Source organism: Erpetoichthys calabaricus, chromosome 3 (assembly GCF_900747795.2).
Source record: "Erpetoichthys calabaricus chromosome 3, fErpCal1.3, whole genome shotgun sequence".
NCBI lineage: Eukaryota > Metazoa > Chordata > Cladistia > Polypteriformes > Polypteridae > Erpetoichthys > Erpetoichthys calabaricus.
Window position 1 is genome coordinate 275,961,149 of NC_041396.2, and position 17,134 is coordinate 275,978,282.

At 38.8% G+C, this 17,134-nt stretch overlaps 1 protein-coding gene across 2 annotated transcripts in view; it reads left to right on the forward strand.

Annotated features, from left to right (window-relative positions):
* Positions 1-15,794, forward strand: part of hdlbpb (high density lipoprotein binding protein b) — a 163,412-nt gene extending 147,618 nt beyond the window's left edge. The window contains exons 26-29 of one of the 2 annotated variants that reach the window (XR_007934582.1): positions 4,903-5,019; positions 8,891-9,022; positions 10,715-12,630; positions 13,274-15,794. Coding sequence is in view for 1 of the 2 variants with exons in the window: in XM_051925431.1 (XP_051781391.1) it covers positions 4,903-5,019; positions 8,891-9,022; positions 10,715-10,807 (342 nt within the window). In the remaining variant the exon portion in view is untranslated. Of the gene's footprint in view, positions 1-4,902; positions 5,020-8,890; positions 9,023-10,714 lie in introns of both variants that reach the window. The other variant, XM_051925431.1, reaches the window with a different exon arrangement.
* The last annotated feature ends 1,340 nt before the right edge of the window (positions 15,795-17,134 follow it).

A 17,134-nucleotide genomic window follows, 5' to 3' on the forward strand; every position in this document is an offset into this window, starting at 1 on the left:
CATCCTATGCTTCCTAACTACACTTTCCCCTGCCTCCACCTTGCAGTCTTCAATCTCCTTCAGATTGACACTTCTGCATAGGATATAATGTACCTTTGTGCATCTTCCTCCACTCTTGTACGTCACCCTATGTTCCTCCTTTTTCTTAAAATACATATTCACCACAACCATGCCCATCCTTTTTTCAAAATACACCATCATCTGACCTTCTTCATTCCTCTTCTTCACACCACACCTACCCATCACCTCCTCATCTCCTCTGTTCCGTTCACCAACATGTCTATTGAAATCTGCTCCAATCACCTCTTTCTGTCCCTTGGGTACACTGTCCATCACTTCATCCAACTCACTCCAGAAATCTTTCTGATTAATCACACACCTGACTTGCGGAGCATATGCACTAACAACATTCATCATCACATCTCCAATTTCCAGCTTCATAATCATTACTCTGTTTGACATTCTTCATCTCCAAAACACTCTTGACATACTGTTCCTTCAGAATAATCCCTACCCCATTTCACCTCCCATCCACACCATGATAGAACAATTTGAATCCAGCTCTGATCCACCTTGTCCTACCCCACTTCCATTTAGTCTCTTGCACGCACAAGATATCAACCTTCCTTCTCTCCATCATATCGGCTAACTCTCTCCCCTTATCAGTCATTCTGCCAGCAATTCAAAGTTCCTACCCACAATTTCACTCTCTTTACCTTCCTCCTCTACTCCTACCTCTGGACACATCACCCGCCAGCACCCTGTTGGCTAACAGTACTGGTAGCAGCCGTTGGTTACCCGGGCCTCGAGCAATCCGGTATGGAAATTTGTATTATTGTCCACACATTGATCTGGCAAAATTTTGCACTGGATGCTTTTCCTGACGTAACCCTCCCCATTTATCCAGTTTTGGGACCGTCACGAACAAACACACTAGTTTGTTCATCCCCTGTGGCTGGGTTTATCAATCAGTTGATTAATAAATAAATAATAAAATAAATGGTGAATTAAATAAATGTAGTATATTCTGCCAATATTTCAAAATGAACTTAACAAGTTGCCCCGGAAGGAAGCTTTAAATTTCCTGATAGCAATGGGCAGAAAATACTCCCAGAGGTGCTTCTTAGCACACCATGGTGGAATGAGTCTGTGGCTAAAAGTGCTCCAAGAGATAACTTCCTGGAAGGGATGATGGGGATTTTTCATGATGGCATCCAATTTTGCCACTATCCTCTTTTCTGTAACATCTTCCATTGTGTCCAGGGTTCGCCCAGTGATGGAGCAGACTTTCCTGGTAAGTTTTTTCTAGCATTGTGCTTCTTTTGAGCCCAGGTTGCTTCCCTAGGAGACTGCAGCATAAAACAGTACACTGCTTACTATGGACTGACAGAACACCTCCAGCAGCTTGCTGCACACATCAAAAGACCTCAGTCTCCTTAGGAAGTACAGTTCGCTCTGGCCCTTCTTGTACAGATCCCTCTGTGTTATCACAGCAGTCCAGTTTGTTGTTTATGTGAACCCCCACGGTCACCCAAACCCCCCCCCCCCCCCCAGATGGTGATTGGTCTCAGGGGCTCCTTGGCACACCAGAAGTCCACCATCATGTGTTTTGTCTTGCTGATATTGAGTTGCAGGTGGTCCTCCCTGTACCATGAGACAAAGTCCTCCACATCCTTCATATACTTGGGCTTTTCTCCATTATTAATGCAGCCTATGATGGATGAGTCATCTGAAAATTTCTGTAGGTGACAAAGGCTGGTATTGTGCTGGAAGTCTGTTATGTAAGGTGTGAACAGGAAGGAAAACAGAACAGTTCCCAGAGGTGATCCAGTATTACACACCAGCATTTACACAACAGCCTCACAAACTGCTGTTTGTTGGTCAGGTAGTCCGTGATCAAGATTCAAAGCCTTGAGCTTTTTCCCCAGTCGATGAGGCAGAGTGGTATTAAAAGCATGGGAAAAGTCAAAGAACATTATCCTAACTGTGGTGTCGGCTTTGTCCAAGAGGGCGTCGAGTCTGTGGAGTATGTAGATGAGAGCATCCTTCACACCTATATATTTCTGATAGGCAAACTGCAGAGGATCCAGATATTCTGAAACTGTGGGTCGTAGTTGTTTTAAGACATCTCTCAAAGGTCTTCATGATGTATGAAGTCCTTCGGATCATTGGAATGACACTGGGACCACACGTGTGATATTTTTCACAGTTGGGGAACCTTCTACACGTAGGACTATGAACAGCTGGCTGGCACATTTTTCATCACCCATGGGCTGATTCCATCCATCCCTGAAGCCTTGTTTATGCAGAGTTCCTCAGTTGATCAGCAGAGACACAAAGTTCAGGGAGTGTAGGGGAGCTGGAGATCACAGATGTGATGTCATTGTAGGGGAAGGTCGTACAGGGTGCTTATGGCAGTTGGGAGTCCAGATCCCTCTCAGCTTGCTCACAGCAGCTAGCAATGTAGGGGGGGTGGTTGTACTGACAAGAATGATTCAAACCTGTTGAAGAACTGGTTGAGTTCATTAGCTCTGCTCTTGTTCCCCTTCCTCTCCATGTTTTGCAGCCAGCTTAAAGCTAGTCTTCATCTCGTTTCACAATTCCTTCATGTTGTTTTGTTGCAACTTGTGCTCAAGTTTGTCTCTGTAGCATGCTTTCCCCTCATGGAGCTCCTTCTTCAGTTCTGACTGCACCTTTGTGATTTCATCTTATCTCCGGGCCTGAAAGCTCTCTTTTTTGTCTACAGTAGGGCTTTCAAGTCTTTTGTGATCCATGACTTGTTGTTTGGAAAGCAGCTCACTGTCTTTGGATAGAATGTGTTATCCGCACAAAACCTGACTTTGTCTTTAATACGGTGGTAGAGTCTGTCTATGCCCTAGCCACGTGACTCACGAAGCATATAAAAGTCAGTGTTTTCAAAGGCATCCTTCACAACCTCCTCAGCCTCTGTTCTCCATTCCTACATGGTCCAGGTGGTGGCTGGCAGCCACTGGACAATGGGTTTATATGCAGGTATGAGCTGTACCAAAGTGCTGAAGCCAATGGGCAGTTTAGGAGGCTTGAAAGAAGAAATCCATTCTTCCAATAAGAAACAAATAGAAGAAGTAAAAATTGCCATTGCCGAATACCATTGTGATATCGATAATAAATGGCCATGTGGACAGGTGAGACTGAATGAAAATTCTTTGCCTGAATACACCATTACAAGAGAAAGGCATATAGTCAAAGTGTTCTTTTTTAAAACTTGATTGGAAACCCTGTGAACTGCACAGAGAAAATAATTCATAAATGTAAACCTTAAGACATTGAACATATGGAAAATTTCTGCATACAGAAATCATCTTAAGATCTCTTCCTATTTGTTCTTTCACCTTAAACAATATAAAACAAAGCTTTGTTCAGGTCTCCGTGCTAGGGAAAGTTACAGCAAACACTTTTAAAACCTGTTTTTTCTTGGGAACATTTTGTTGTGGTAGGGTACAAACCTAGATTTCCATTTTTGGATAAAGAATGTAAGTCTTGTAGTAAATACTGCTACCGTATTAACATGTCTTATCATTTTATAACCCGCTTAATTCAGAGCAGTGGGAGGAAACCAGAGCACCTGATGGAAACCCATGCAGACAAGGGGAGAACATGCAAACTCAATGCAGGGAGGAACTGGGACATGAACACTGATTTCCTTACTGCAATGCAGCGCTATCTCTGCACAACTGTGCCACTCTGTTATTAGCATGTGAGAAAGGAAAATGAATTCTTAGAGAGTTTATGTCAACAATGTATTCTAATGCAAGAGGCCTGATAACTGCAGTGAATGTCTTATGCCATTCCAAAGAAGAACAAAACAATGCTACATTTTTATAACAGCATTAAGGTTAGGCTAGTATGGTGTTCATACCCTTTCTCTCCATATGCTAAATTATTTGCTTTTTAAATAATATCTCCCACATGTGCACCTCACTTTTCCTTTTCAGACTTGTTTTTTATGACACACTATCTAAACACTTTTATGGGCTCTCCACTGCTTGTAAGTTTAAACACCAAAAATCCACTTACAGAGTTGCTTAATCCGGTAGTTCATGGCTGCACCTTTGATTGGGCATGGGGTATCAATTTTCTCTTGATACAAATTTCTAAAGGAGATTGTCCACCCTTTTCAATTGTAATGTAGTTCATTTTATAGGCTTATGGAAATATAACTTACTGGTGGTAATTTGTGCAGGTGCTTGAAGGCTTTCAGTAGTAAGCTTTTCATTACTCTGCTTGCTAATTAGAGTTCTAGAGTCTTCTAGACTCTTCCTTAATGTAAGAAATTTGACAAATGAGAGGAGACCATTCAGTCCATCAAGCCTGTTTAAAGGTTGCCAAGGTTTCTGCTTTAACTACATGGCTTGGTAGCTTGTTCCAGATTCCCACAAGTGCTTCTTGGTTTAACAGTCCTAAATGCACAGCCCCTTATTTCCACTGATGTCCTTGAGTATGGGGTTCACTGTTAAACTGAAAGAATTTTGATGTCATTGATAAAGCAGATGCATTTGAGAAATGTAAGATCTAGATTACATTTCCTCACTTCCTCCTTTGCTTAAAACTAGTGAGTTTTTCAGAGTATGACATGTTCTTATATCTGGAACAGCTTCAAATACTGCTCTGAGTTTCTTGTAACATGGTGGCCAGAACTGCACACAATGCTCCAAATGTGGTCTCTCTCTTAAGAGCCAGATTCCCATTGCGTCATATTACACGAACAAATCTCCAGGTCATATCCAGTGTTGAGAAAATTTGAAAAGTTATAACTTGAATTGTATTTGTCATGTTTTTTTTGTTTTTTTTCTAGCGTCACATTATAGTGGAGTGGAATTATAATTCCTGGAGTTGTTTAATTCTTTACCTCTATCACTCTAGGTTGATATACGCTTCCCCCAGCCAGGATCCAATGATCCAGATCGAGTGACAGTCACTGGTCTTCCTGAAAATGTGGACAATGCTGTTGACCACCTCCTCATTCTAGAGGAGGAGTATGTAAGTATCAAAGGCTATACATCACAGTAGAAAATCATAAATATTGAAACTTATGGAACCTAGGAAAGACACCAGTTATTTTACCTTATCACATATTATATCCTACATTCTTTTTCTGCTTATCTGGTACAGTAGTTGTATTTTATTATGTTACCCATTGTTCTATATTTTAAATATATTTTATGCTAACATTTAACATTCTCTTTTTTTTTCTCCTACATCCCTAAAGATGTACTTGTCAGTTTGATAGGCAATTTTAATTTACCTGAGTGTAAGTGTGGGTGTGGTGAAAAAAATAGCCAGTTTTGTGTCAAATTTTGAGTTGCAAGATAGCATAATTTTCCATCCATCCATCCATTTTCCAACCCGCTGAATCCGAACACAGGGTCACGGGGGTCTGCTGGAGCCAAGCCCAGCCAACACAGGGCACAAGGCAGGGAACCAATCCTGGGCAGGGTGCCAACCCACCGCAGGACACACACAGACACACCCACACACCAAGCACACACTAGGGCCAATGTAGAATCGCCAATCCACCTAACCTGCATGTCTTTGGACTGTGGGAGGAAACCGGAGCGCCCGGAGGAAACCCACGCAGACACGGGGAGAACATGCAAACTCCACGCAGGGAGGACCCGGGAAGCGAACCCAGGTCCCCAGATCTCCCAACTGCGAGGCAGCAGCGCTACCCACTGCGCCACCGTGCCACCCTAGCATAATTTTGAATCGCTTTAAAGGTTGTTTCATAATATAAAGAAATATTATGTTGATTTTATATAATTTGTGTGAACCATTGATTTAGAACAAGGTTCATGTTGCAATGTGGGTTTTGTCAAATGCAAGAGTATTCCCCATCATGTTTATATTTAAGCAAGTTTGTACTTGCTTCAAATACTCCTTGACTATATATGCCCCTTAGGAACACCGTTTGCTTCAAGAACTAGCTGTAAATAGTTTGACATGGTACTCTACATATGTACATATGACCAACCTCATACGTGCTTTGTGAGCCATTTACAGTGAAAAAGTGCACTGGTTACCCAGAAAAATAAGAGAAAAAAACACTGGTGATGATTCAAAATAACACACAATTTGTTCAATTTTCCTTTTCAAAAGCCTTTCTAAAATTGGGAATTGCTCTTTTAAAGGCATCCACTGATACAAAATTTCACACAAATCTAGGTAGTGTCTTCAATTAGAGGGCCATGTCCCAAACTTTTATAGCAGTGCTGCAGGCCTTTAGAACAAAGCACCTAACCTTAAGGTTTCCATATGCAAAGGAGTACTAAAACAACAAGCTACAACATAGCACTATTGACCTTCAAAAGTGAAAGTGTTTTCCATAAATAAGCTTGCTAAAGAAGCTTACATGTTTTAAACAATTTGCCTGTTGTTCTGTCCTCCTTTGACTCTAAATGGAATTGAGTGGGTTTGAAATTGTCATCCAGTTGTACTCTAAACTGACACATTGAAGATGCGCCACAAAACATGGTAGAGCAGCAAATGTTACAGCACCTCTGACTTGCCAATGGTTTTTAGTTGAGATAGTGGCAAGAATAATTAACTTGCTTTACTGTTTTCTTATATTAAATGAGTTTACTACTGACACAGAAGGTATTTATCTGTTTACTCCCTTAAAACTTGACAGATGTTTTAGACAACATGGAGAACAAATGAATTAACAGACAGAACTATTATAATAAACATCATGACTGCCCTTTCCCCTGCAACCCCTTCCTTTTGGCCCTCAGCCACCTTTGTAAATTACAGTTTTGTTCACTAACCCAAATGTTCTTACCTTTTAATTTAGGTAAAGAAGCGAACAAGAATTTGCTATTAAATTTAGTCCAATATATTAACAATTATAGAATTTTTTTATTTCACTACTTCTCTCTAAAATCTTACAAAATACTGCAACCTTGCAAATGCAGACTTGTTCAAGCCACCAACATTTATGACAAATTTCAGTCTGGCTTGAGTCCAGGTCACAGTACATCTTACTCTCTAAAAACATAATATTTCATGAATTTCATATGGATAAACTCATTTGGCACAGGTGATCACAGCATTCTGTTATAGTGACTTCAGAGTAGTGCTGGTCTATCACTGATGTCATAGGCAGATTATTTCCCTCCTATGAAATGATAAATGATATGTGCAGTTCTATTTTGTGGTTATTATTTGGTCAGTCCTGTTCATTTTACTTTTAATAAACCTTGAGAGATTTAGGTTTAATTTACAGTCAATATCTCTTGTGATGGGGTTTCATGTCACTACTGTGTTGACTAAGTTACATCTTTTGGCCTTGGAAATGGATCCCATAGAGATGGAAAAAGTTAATATCATTAATGAAAGATCCAGCCTTAGGCTGTTTCTGTATTCCTCTTAATTTGTTGTCAGTAGCTTGCACTTTAGTTTGTTGTAGAATTCCAGTGCCAAAGCATTTGGCACTAAATTTGCTTATCTCAAAGACCTTATACCCTTGATTAATTTCCTGCACAGTTCATGTAGAAAGATATTTTTCCTTGTATGTTTTGCTGGCTTGCCTTAATATATTGTAATTTACATTTTGGTTTACTTATACAACCATCATTAAACTTACAAAGAACCTGTAGAACAGTAGTGGAGAAATTAGCTGTTTCTTTATAGCTCCAGAATCCTGGGTTTGAATCCCATACATGGCCGATGTATGTGTGGAATGGGAAAATATACTTTGTAGAGGATTATACATTTTGTACACATTTCAAAATCAGTAGTCCATCCCAACTAATCGAATCTTCATCATTGTCATTCTTGGTTTAATTGCCATTATTCTGGAATTACCCAGGTTAGCCATTTGTCCCCCAATCATATACTTCCACTCTCTACATTTCTGAGCATCCTTTAAGGCAGGGGTCCCCAACTTCTGTCCTGTAGTGCTACTGTGGTTTCAAGTAATCGTTCTAACCCTTTATTATTAACATGTTTTTGATGCTAATTAACTCTTCCACTTTAATTTTAATTGACTTTGTATTTAAGGCTCAGAACCCTTAATTATTTCTTTCTTCCTTAATTAACAGTCATATAATAATGAGTTACAAACTGAGCTAACACATGACCAGCAACTTCATCATACAATATCTGAAAATAAAGAAAGGTGAAGGTCTCAGTAATGTTGATCTACTCTGGTCCACAAAACATTTTAATGGTGTTCTTAGAAACAAGAAAAACAACAGTTTTGGAAATGCCTGCTGTGGCAGAATGAGAGCACCATGGAAGCCATGGAATTAAATAATGAATTTAATTAACAACAAAAAATAACTTCTAATTAAGAAACTGGTTGGAGTTTGAGGCCTTGACATAGGTTGACATAGGCCTTGATATCTGTTGGCTCACTTCATGTTTCATTTCTGTTTGGGTGCCATTTAAGGAAAAAATTAAGCAATTCAGAGGACTGAATCTTGAAAGTCAATTAAAATGAAGAGAAAAGAAGATAATTAGCATCAAAAACTTATCACTAATTAAAAAAGGTCAGAACGAAAACCTGCAACCATAGTTGTGCTATAGGACAGGAGCTGGAGGCCCCTGCTTTAAGGTGGGACACATTCTTTTCATATCATTTGACACCATCTTTGTATTATTATGGAAGTTCATGCATCTGTTTTTCTTTTGACTCACCTGCATGAGTAGACCAAACAGTTGATTTGAGACTTGATTACTAAGGCCATTACTATTGAACTTAAAGTGACTGAATCATAACCGACTTTAAAGTATTCCATGTGCCTTCTGTCAAAATCTAGCCAAGATTCTCCCTCCATATATAAATGGTCTACAGGGTTTTTGCTGCCTGTGCACTCTTGTGATAAACTTGGTCTGTGTTTTCCACTAATAGATGATGGATGTGACAGAGACTGAGACAATGGCTGCTTACATGAAGCCTCCTTCTCGCCATGATGATGACCACCGGAGTCCGGCTAAAGGATTTGTTGTCAGAGATGCACCCTGGAATGTACCAGGAAATAAGGTGCTCAAAATACTAAATTTACCAGTACTTCCCCTGCAGTCTGTAGAAATTTATGTCAATGAGGCCCTGTATCCTCCAAACATATGAAGTCATGTGAGAAAGCAAGTGCTCCCCATGGAAACTCTTGACTTTTTCAAAATATTTGAACAGGCAAACAGTGTTTACAGATAAAGGTGAGATACTTGAATACAATAACAAGGAAAAGTAGCCCTTTCAATCATTTATCAACAAAAATATCAATAGAGGTAATGTTCTACCTGGAAAAAAGTAAGTCCATGCTTGACCTCAAAAGCTGCTATTGTCCATTTTAGCAGAAATTACTTCTTGCAAGCATTTTGTTTAACTGTTCATCAGTCTCTAATATGGACCAAGTGACATTTTTGATCACTCCATCATTCAATATTCCTACAGTTGCAAGATGTTTTTCATCTTTTCTTGCATTTAAATACCCCCACAGCATTTCAATGGGATTCAAATCAGGGCTTTGACTAGACCAGTCTATAACCCTCTATTGTTTGGTGGATTTCCTAATGTGCTTATGATTATTACTCTGTTGTAAGGTTTATTTCCATTTCAACATCAACTTTCTGACAGATGGTTTCACATTGTCCTCATGCACACTGATGACTACAAGCTGCCCAGGCCCTAAGGCAGCAAAGCAATCCCAAACCATAACATTTCCATGACCGTGCTTCATAGTTGGTATGGTCATTTTCCAGAAGTGCTGTCTTTGGTTTGTTCCAAACAATCTATTGTTACTGCAGCCAAACAACTATCTTTGATTCATCTGTCCAGGGCACATTATTGTTCCAGACAGCCTAGTCTTGACCTAGGTGTTCAATGGCAGCTTGTAGTCTTACTCTAATGTGTTTTTTTCTGGCATACCTCATATGCATGTCATATTCGTGCAGTCTCTTTCTGATTGTAGATACATGCACTTTGACACTTGCTGATCCCACAATGAAATTTTAAGGTTATTGCAGAGTTCTTCTTTTATTAATTTTGGCTCTGAGGCTAAGGATCTGTGCTGGTATCTGGAAGGTTACCGTTTCACATCTCATTACTGCCTGAAGGGATCCTTGAGCAAGGCCCTTAACCTGAATATTGATCTAGGGGCTCTGTACAATGGCTGACCCTGTACTCTGACCTCCAGAGGTCATGTGAAAATGTAGTTTCCCCTCCGGGATTAATAAAGTGTATCAAATACCAAATCTAATAGTCGGCTAATGAGCAAAATTTTGCTATAGAACACCAGATACTCAAAATCTGTGGTTTAAACAATACAGATCCCACCTGCTCACTCCCTAAGGAGGTTCTAATCATTTGCATCTAATCTGGAACACCTGATGGATTGGAAGTGGTAGGGATGTACTTTCCACATAACAAATCTACATTTTTGTTAATTTAGATTATGAGAATAAATACATCATGTCAATTTTATGTGTCATTTGTTCAAGTACATCACCTTTATCCATAAGCACAGTTTTCATGAAGATCTACTATTTGCGTGTTCAGAAATGTTGAAATAGTTAATAGTTTCCATGGGGTGTTCTTACCTTTTCACATGACTGTGCATAATGTGTATCATAATGTGTGACAAATAAATATACATGCATTATTGTTATTGTCAATAAGTTATTTTTTGTATGATCAGTTTGTGACATCAGTAACCTTTGCTTTATTTTTGCACAGGCCCCTGACATGAGCAGCGCTGAGGATTTCCCAACCTTCGGAGCAGGCATCACCCCCAAACAGATGTCTGCTTGGGGTCCAAAGAAGTTTTGAGAAGAAAATGCTGAAGCTAACGCCCTCTGTCACGCACAAATCCTCATACCATCACCTTCATTTCCATTCCATTCCTGACACCTTAAAATGTAACGTAATCAGTTTGTCAATGCGCACACAGAATTGTCCTCTTCCATATGCACTTTTAACCATCTTTTCCTGCTTCTTCCCAGCTTCAGGGAATTACACTCCATCTAGCCATCTCCTTTTTTTTTCTTCAACCACCCCCCTCAATATCTTATTTTGGGTGGGATGCAGGGTAGGGGTGGTCTGGCAGCATGTGGTGTGTTAGGGTGTTTTGTTTTTTTTTTTGTATATATTGGATAGTGGTTACTTCAGGGGATGTGTTCTAATTCCTTCGCCACTTTTTCACACTTGCCCATCTTCAACCATTTTATTGTGGATTTGCTACTCATTTCTCTACCTCTCTTTCTCATTGAAAGCATTTCATTTCCCCCTTTAAAAAAAAAAAAAAAAAAAAAACTTCCTGGGAGTGATGGCCCCATGTTTTCAGACTGGTGCTGTTTTACCGCAGCTTAGTGCAGTCCATTAGAGAAAAAGCCATATTTTAACTTGAAGCATATTTTTTTTTCTTTTGCACCCTTATACTCTTATTACTTCTACTGTATGATATAAATATATATTTTTATTTCGAGAGCCAAAGATGGCTAACAGAGAGAAGCACACTCATACAAACATGAGAAAATATTAATAGGAGAATTAAAGGGGGGTGGGTAAATTGGTTGGGGTTGGTAATGAAAACTGGAATTTTTCCACTTACTGAGTTTGCTAGTGTTACTCAATTACACTAGAGAAACCGAAATCTTACTAGTCAAAACTGTGAACTGCTAGCACCTGTGGGAATGTCTGAATCCTTATTTTATTTTGAAGTTCTGCTTATAATGTGTGTGTTTTTTTTTAAACTTTATATTTTTGTAAAGCATTAGGAGCACTTGATAATCTTGTTGTGTTTGTACTGAGCATCCAAACAAGTCACAAGTTTGGTCTACTCTGGGAGGGAGGATGAGGTTTTTTTGACTTATTTATTATTTTTCTCTTTAATTTTTATGTATTCATAATTTTCTTTTCTACCAAAAAGGATTGCTTACACATTTGTTAATATAGAAGTCCCTCTTTGTAGAGATGTACCAAGTGTTGAGGCAGCTCAGCTGCTCCAGTCAAGATATTTCAAGGCATTAGAAGGTCAAGGTGGTGGATGGTATGGAGTTGAGTGGGTTATGGGTCTCAAAACATTGAAGATAGACATCATTGGGCCAGTGGTGCTTTTGAAATGGGAAATGTAATTTACAGTTGTGTTGGAAGAGTTCCATGGGTGAACTATTATATCCTCCATGCCACCCCACCCAGGTGCATTAAGACATTTTCATTGCTCCATATAACTGAACTCCTGAATTTTGATACATTTTTCTACATGTTGTTTGTCATTGGGGGGAGGCGGTTTTGGGCAGGGGGCCACGTATGTTGCTGTTTTTATCCTTCACCACCAGATGGCAGTTGAATCTGTTTAGGTCATCCCTTATTAGACATAGTGAATATGTTTACATTGTTTTATTATAGCAATAAGGCACTGCACTTTGGGAATTGCTGGGAAATAATAGAATCTTCCCTATAGTTTATGCCTCCTGGTAGTTGCCTTTGTAATAATTCTTATTGCTTAATTATTTCTCAAAGCCTAGACCCCCCCCCCCCCATCTTAAAACAAAATGGACATTGTCTGGTTCTATTAAACTGGAAAACTAATTGAATTGCGACAGAACTGAAATGGCAGTGATATTGTTGTATTCAGTGTATGTTGAGGAGGTGTAGGGGACTTCATTGTTGTATTTTTGTGATACCATCTTGCTTCTACCAGTTGTGAGATTGGTATAGGTGAAGTAGAAAGGCAGTTGGTTTACACTTCATCCCACTCAGTTTTCCTGCCAATAATGCCTAATCACAGCTGTCATCTTTAAGTGCACTCCACATTGCTTGCTTGCCACAGGAGCCATTTCCTGAATCATGCATTGCCTTAACATTTGAACCACAGTTGTGTAAAGTGAATATTAATAGTACACTGGATTTGTTTGGTTATTTATTTATTTATTTTTTTTTTTTTTTGAGGCTTATCTTCCGTGAAGTGAGAGGCTACAGTTTTGTAATGAAAACATTAGCACCTTTTTGGAGCTTTATTTTAAAATAAAAAAAAAAAAGAAAGAAACATATAGCCTCTCTCCTATCATATAAGCTTTTTACTTGACATATTCTGAAGATAAGTTTATATACTTTTTTTTTTTTTTTTTTTTTTTTTGCTGCTGTCTTTACTTGCATAACTAAATATGGTTGGCAGTTAAATATTTTAGACCAAGTTAAACTAAGGACATGACTCACCAGAATATGACAGAGCAGAGGACCATTGGATTAGCCAGCTTTCTCTGTGTATTTAGGCAACTGTCCCCCAGTAGTTAGTGTTAATCTAAGTTATAAAATGTGCTTTTAACAAGTAAACAGATTTCGTTTCTCAAAACTCTGCAGTTGAGATTTGACAGTCTCCTTAGTCATTGTTCCAAATTGATTTAATTAAATGCATGCTGTACTTTGGCCTCAGCAGTATATGACTCTAAGCCGTTCACTCTTTTTGTGATACTTGTAGTGTCTCCTCACTCACAGGGTATCTCAGGGATGCTTTTAAAGGAATATCTTTGTGTACATTGTGCATTGAGGAGGTGTCTGTGAGTTAACTGCAATGCTGACAAAGCCTGAGCCCAATGATTATGTTTGTCAGATTAATACTAAAATCTGCATTTTCAAGTTAGTAAATAATTTAAACTCCACTCATTACTGTCTCTCCATTTATTTTATTTTTTTGGTTTCTTCCTTCTAAGTTTGTCCACTTGTTTTCACGTGTCAAATTATATTTTAGCTATTAGCTTTTGATGGGTTTGTTCGGCATTTAGGTGAAGCTCATTTGGATAGATAGATAGCTAAGCTGTCACCGTATCTCATTTCATTTGAATTTTAGCGTTCATCAGGGTTTACACATTCGGCTGTATGACTCTTGTTTAATCTCCATTTAATTTTCAATGAAGTTCTTGAATGTGTTTGTAAAGCAGGATTAATGTTATGGACATCTTTTGAGGACTCTGAAGAGTTGAAGATGTAGCCTTCTCTGCTCAAGTCTAAGGAAGTCCACTTCACATGGCATGAAATCATATGTTGCTTTGTCTTAATTTTGTTTTATGGTAACACATGCGGTAGAGCAAATTATGACTTATTTGTGTATGTAGAGTATGGGCATAATGTCCGTTGACATTGTTAGTGTTTTCCCCTGTTTAGAAAATGGGAATTACATTTGGTGCAAATATTTTTATTTGGTGAGGCACACATTTCACAACATTTCTTTATCTCTCTTTTGCAAAACAACAAAACTGGCCTTTATCTTGACAGCCCGTAGATAAGAAAGCATGGCACTTTTTCATTGCTCCACCTCAAGCTACTTTTTGCAGTCACTTTAATTGGCTTAACTGTGTGTCAACAAAATCTTCCTGGTTACTGTGGAATTTACTTTGTCCTTTGCAACAGAGTTTGAACTGGAATGCAGATTGCACTTTATTGATGCCTTTAAAAGTTTTGCTGTATTTATTGAGTCTCTTTAGCCTCTCGAAGTTGGCTGTGCCCTTTGGTTTGGATGACTGAAACTGTGCTCACATCACAAAATGTCCTTTCACAAGAAAATTTTTTAAATTTGTATTTAATGTTTTATCAGCCTGTTTACTTGCTTCTGCTTATGGCTTTGAGGATGGGAATAAGTTAACAGGAGCTCCTAAAATGTCTACAGAACATACACTGCCACTTATGGGCTTCCATTGTATATTTTATTAGTGATATTATTAGCAGTACGTAACACTTGTGAAACTCTAGTTAATGTACATTACCCAGATAGCTATTTTATCCAGGTTCTGCTATTCCCTCTTACTTGATGGCATTGTAACCATATTGCTAATGTGGATGTTAAATGGTAGTTGTTCTATTGTGTGGTCATGGAGGAAGCCCAATTACTCCTTTGTTGAGCATTCACCTTTCTTCTTTCATCTGTACTATGAACATATTGTCCATTGTGCAGCTCATGACATCAAAATAATTTTTAACATTTGTCTTCTTAGTTTTTCTTTCACGGCTAGGGTTGCTTGTCTGATCATATTCCCTTTGACAGGACCTACCACTCCAAAATCCAAGTACTTTACATAGTCTTCATTTATCTCATTATAATCCTTTTAATTTGGATCAACAGACTTGTTGGTGTCATTAAATCAATGTCAGAAGTCTCCAGTAGTCCAAGTCACCATGGTCTGTTCAGGCAAGAAGGAGTGAGACACACTGTTTAACTTTTAAGACATCTGGGTCTTCTTTGACAAGAATAGGTAACTGCAGTCACTTTATTTGTGAGTGATGAGCTTAATATAGCTTCAGAGAAGACATTTTAATTTACTATATTAAGTTCAAATTGGGAAGGCACCAGAAAAGGCTTCTGGCAAATAACATGGGCCTATGCTTGGTTAGCTGATCTGATGGGTTAATTCTCTGTGACTAAACCATTCCACTGCATTCTGGTTCTGAAGTTGAGACAAGAAAATGGGGGAAATATGCAGCACTGAACAAAATGTTTTTTGCTTTATTTTAATGTTTTTTCAGGTATCTGTTTTGTTTTCCTTTTAATTTTTTTAAATACTGTGATCTTACCATTGAATCTTAAAACTAAATGTGTTGACATCACGGATCCATTTTGCATGATAATGCAAAATTATATAGAAACAATGATCAAATGAAAAGTTTGGTAATGGGAATATGGATGAAAGATTGAAATGAGTATAGAAAACAAGATGATTAACACTATTGGCCTTAAAAACCTGATTGAGGAAATATGCAACTCTGTAGGTCACTCCGTGACTTGATTTTTCGTACTCCAAATAAAAGTGAAAAACAAAACTTCTGCTGGTCTGACTGTGTGGTCTGTGTATATTGTACACTTGGAGACAGTGGTCTCAAGGTAAATCACCAACCTGTATTTTATTAAGCACTTAAAGTGCAGTGAGTGGGCCCTGAAGTGGACTGGCGTTAACTGCATTCAGGGTATCCCTGGAAAGTGTTTGATGTAGGCACCCATTGCCCCTGAATTGGAAAAAGTGGGAGTGAGAATGTTGCATTATTCCCTTCTTTCTCATTGCAAGTGTCATTTTGTTATTTTGTGTTTTTTTGTCATTAAGGTATTGATTGGGGGTTTTGTAGTACTTGTATTTTTCTGACAAAGATTATTAAGGGCCTGTACCCTCTCATAACATTGGGTGCAACTTAGTGGGCCGCATATGTAAACGCACAGAATGCATCATGTCATTATCAAACCTAGTTAATTCAATTTCATGTTCTAGCCCAGGAGTGCCCACACTTTTTTGGCTTGCGAGCTACTTTTAAAATGACCAGGTCAAAATGATCTACCTACATTAAAAATGCTATATATATATATATATATATATATATATATATAGCTATACAGTAATGCCTCCTCCATCGCGGGGGTTGCGTTCCAGAGCCACCCACGAAATAAGAAAATCCGCGAAGTAGAAACCATATGTTTATATGGTTATTTTTATATTGTCATGCTTGGGTCACAGATTTGCGCAGAAACACAGGAGGTTGTAGAGAGACAGGAACGTTATTCAAACACTGCAAACAAACATTTGTCTCTTTTTCAAAAGTTTAAACTGTGCTCCATGACAAGACAGAGATGACAGTTCCGTCTCACAATTAAAAGAATGCAAACATATCTTCCTCTTCAAAGGAGTGCGTGTCAGGAGCAGTGACTGTCACAGAGATAGAGAGAAAAGCAAACAAATCAATAGGGCTGTTTGGCTTTTAAGTATGCAAAGCACCGCGGCACAAAGCTGTTGAAGGCGACAGCTCACACCCCCTCCATCAGGAGCAGACAAAGAGAGAGAGAGATAGAGAGAGACAGAGTTTGTTTTTCAATCAAAAATCAATACGTGCCCTTCGAGCTTTTAATTATGCGAAGCACCGTGCAGCATGTCGTTTCAGGAAGCAGCTGCACAAAAGATAGCAACGTGAAGATAATCTTTCAGCATTTTAGACGAGCGTCCGTATCGTCTAGGTGTGCGAACAGCCCCCCTGCTCAATCCCCCTACGTCAGGATCAGAGAAAGTCAGCGCAAGAGAGAGAGAGAAAAGTAAGCTGGGTAGCTTCTCAGCCATCTGCCAATAGCGTCCCTTGTATGAAATCAACTGGGCAAACCAACTGAGGAAGCATGTACCAGAAATT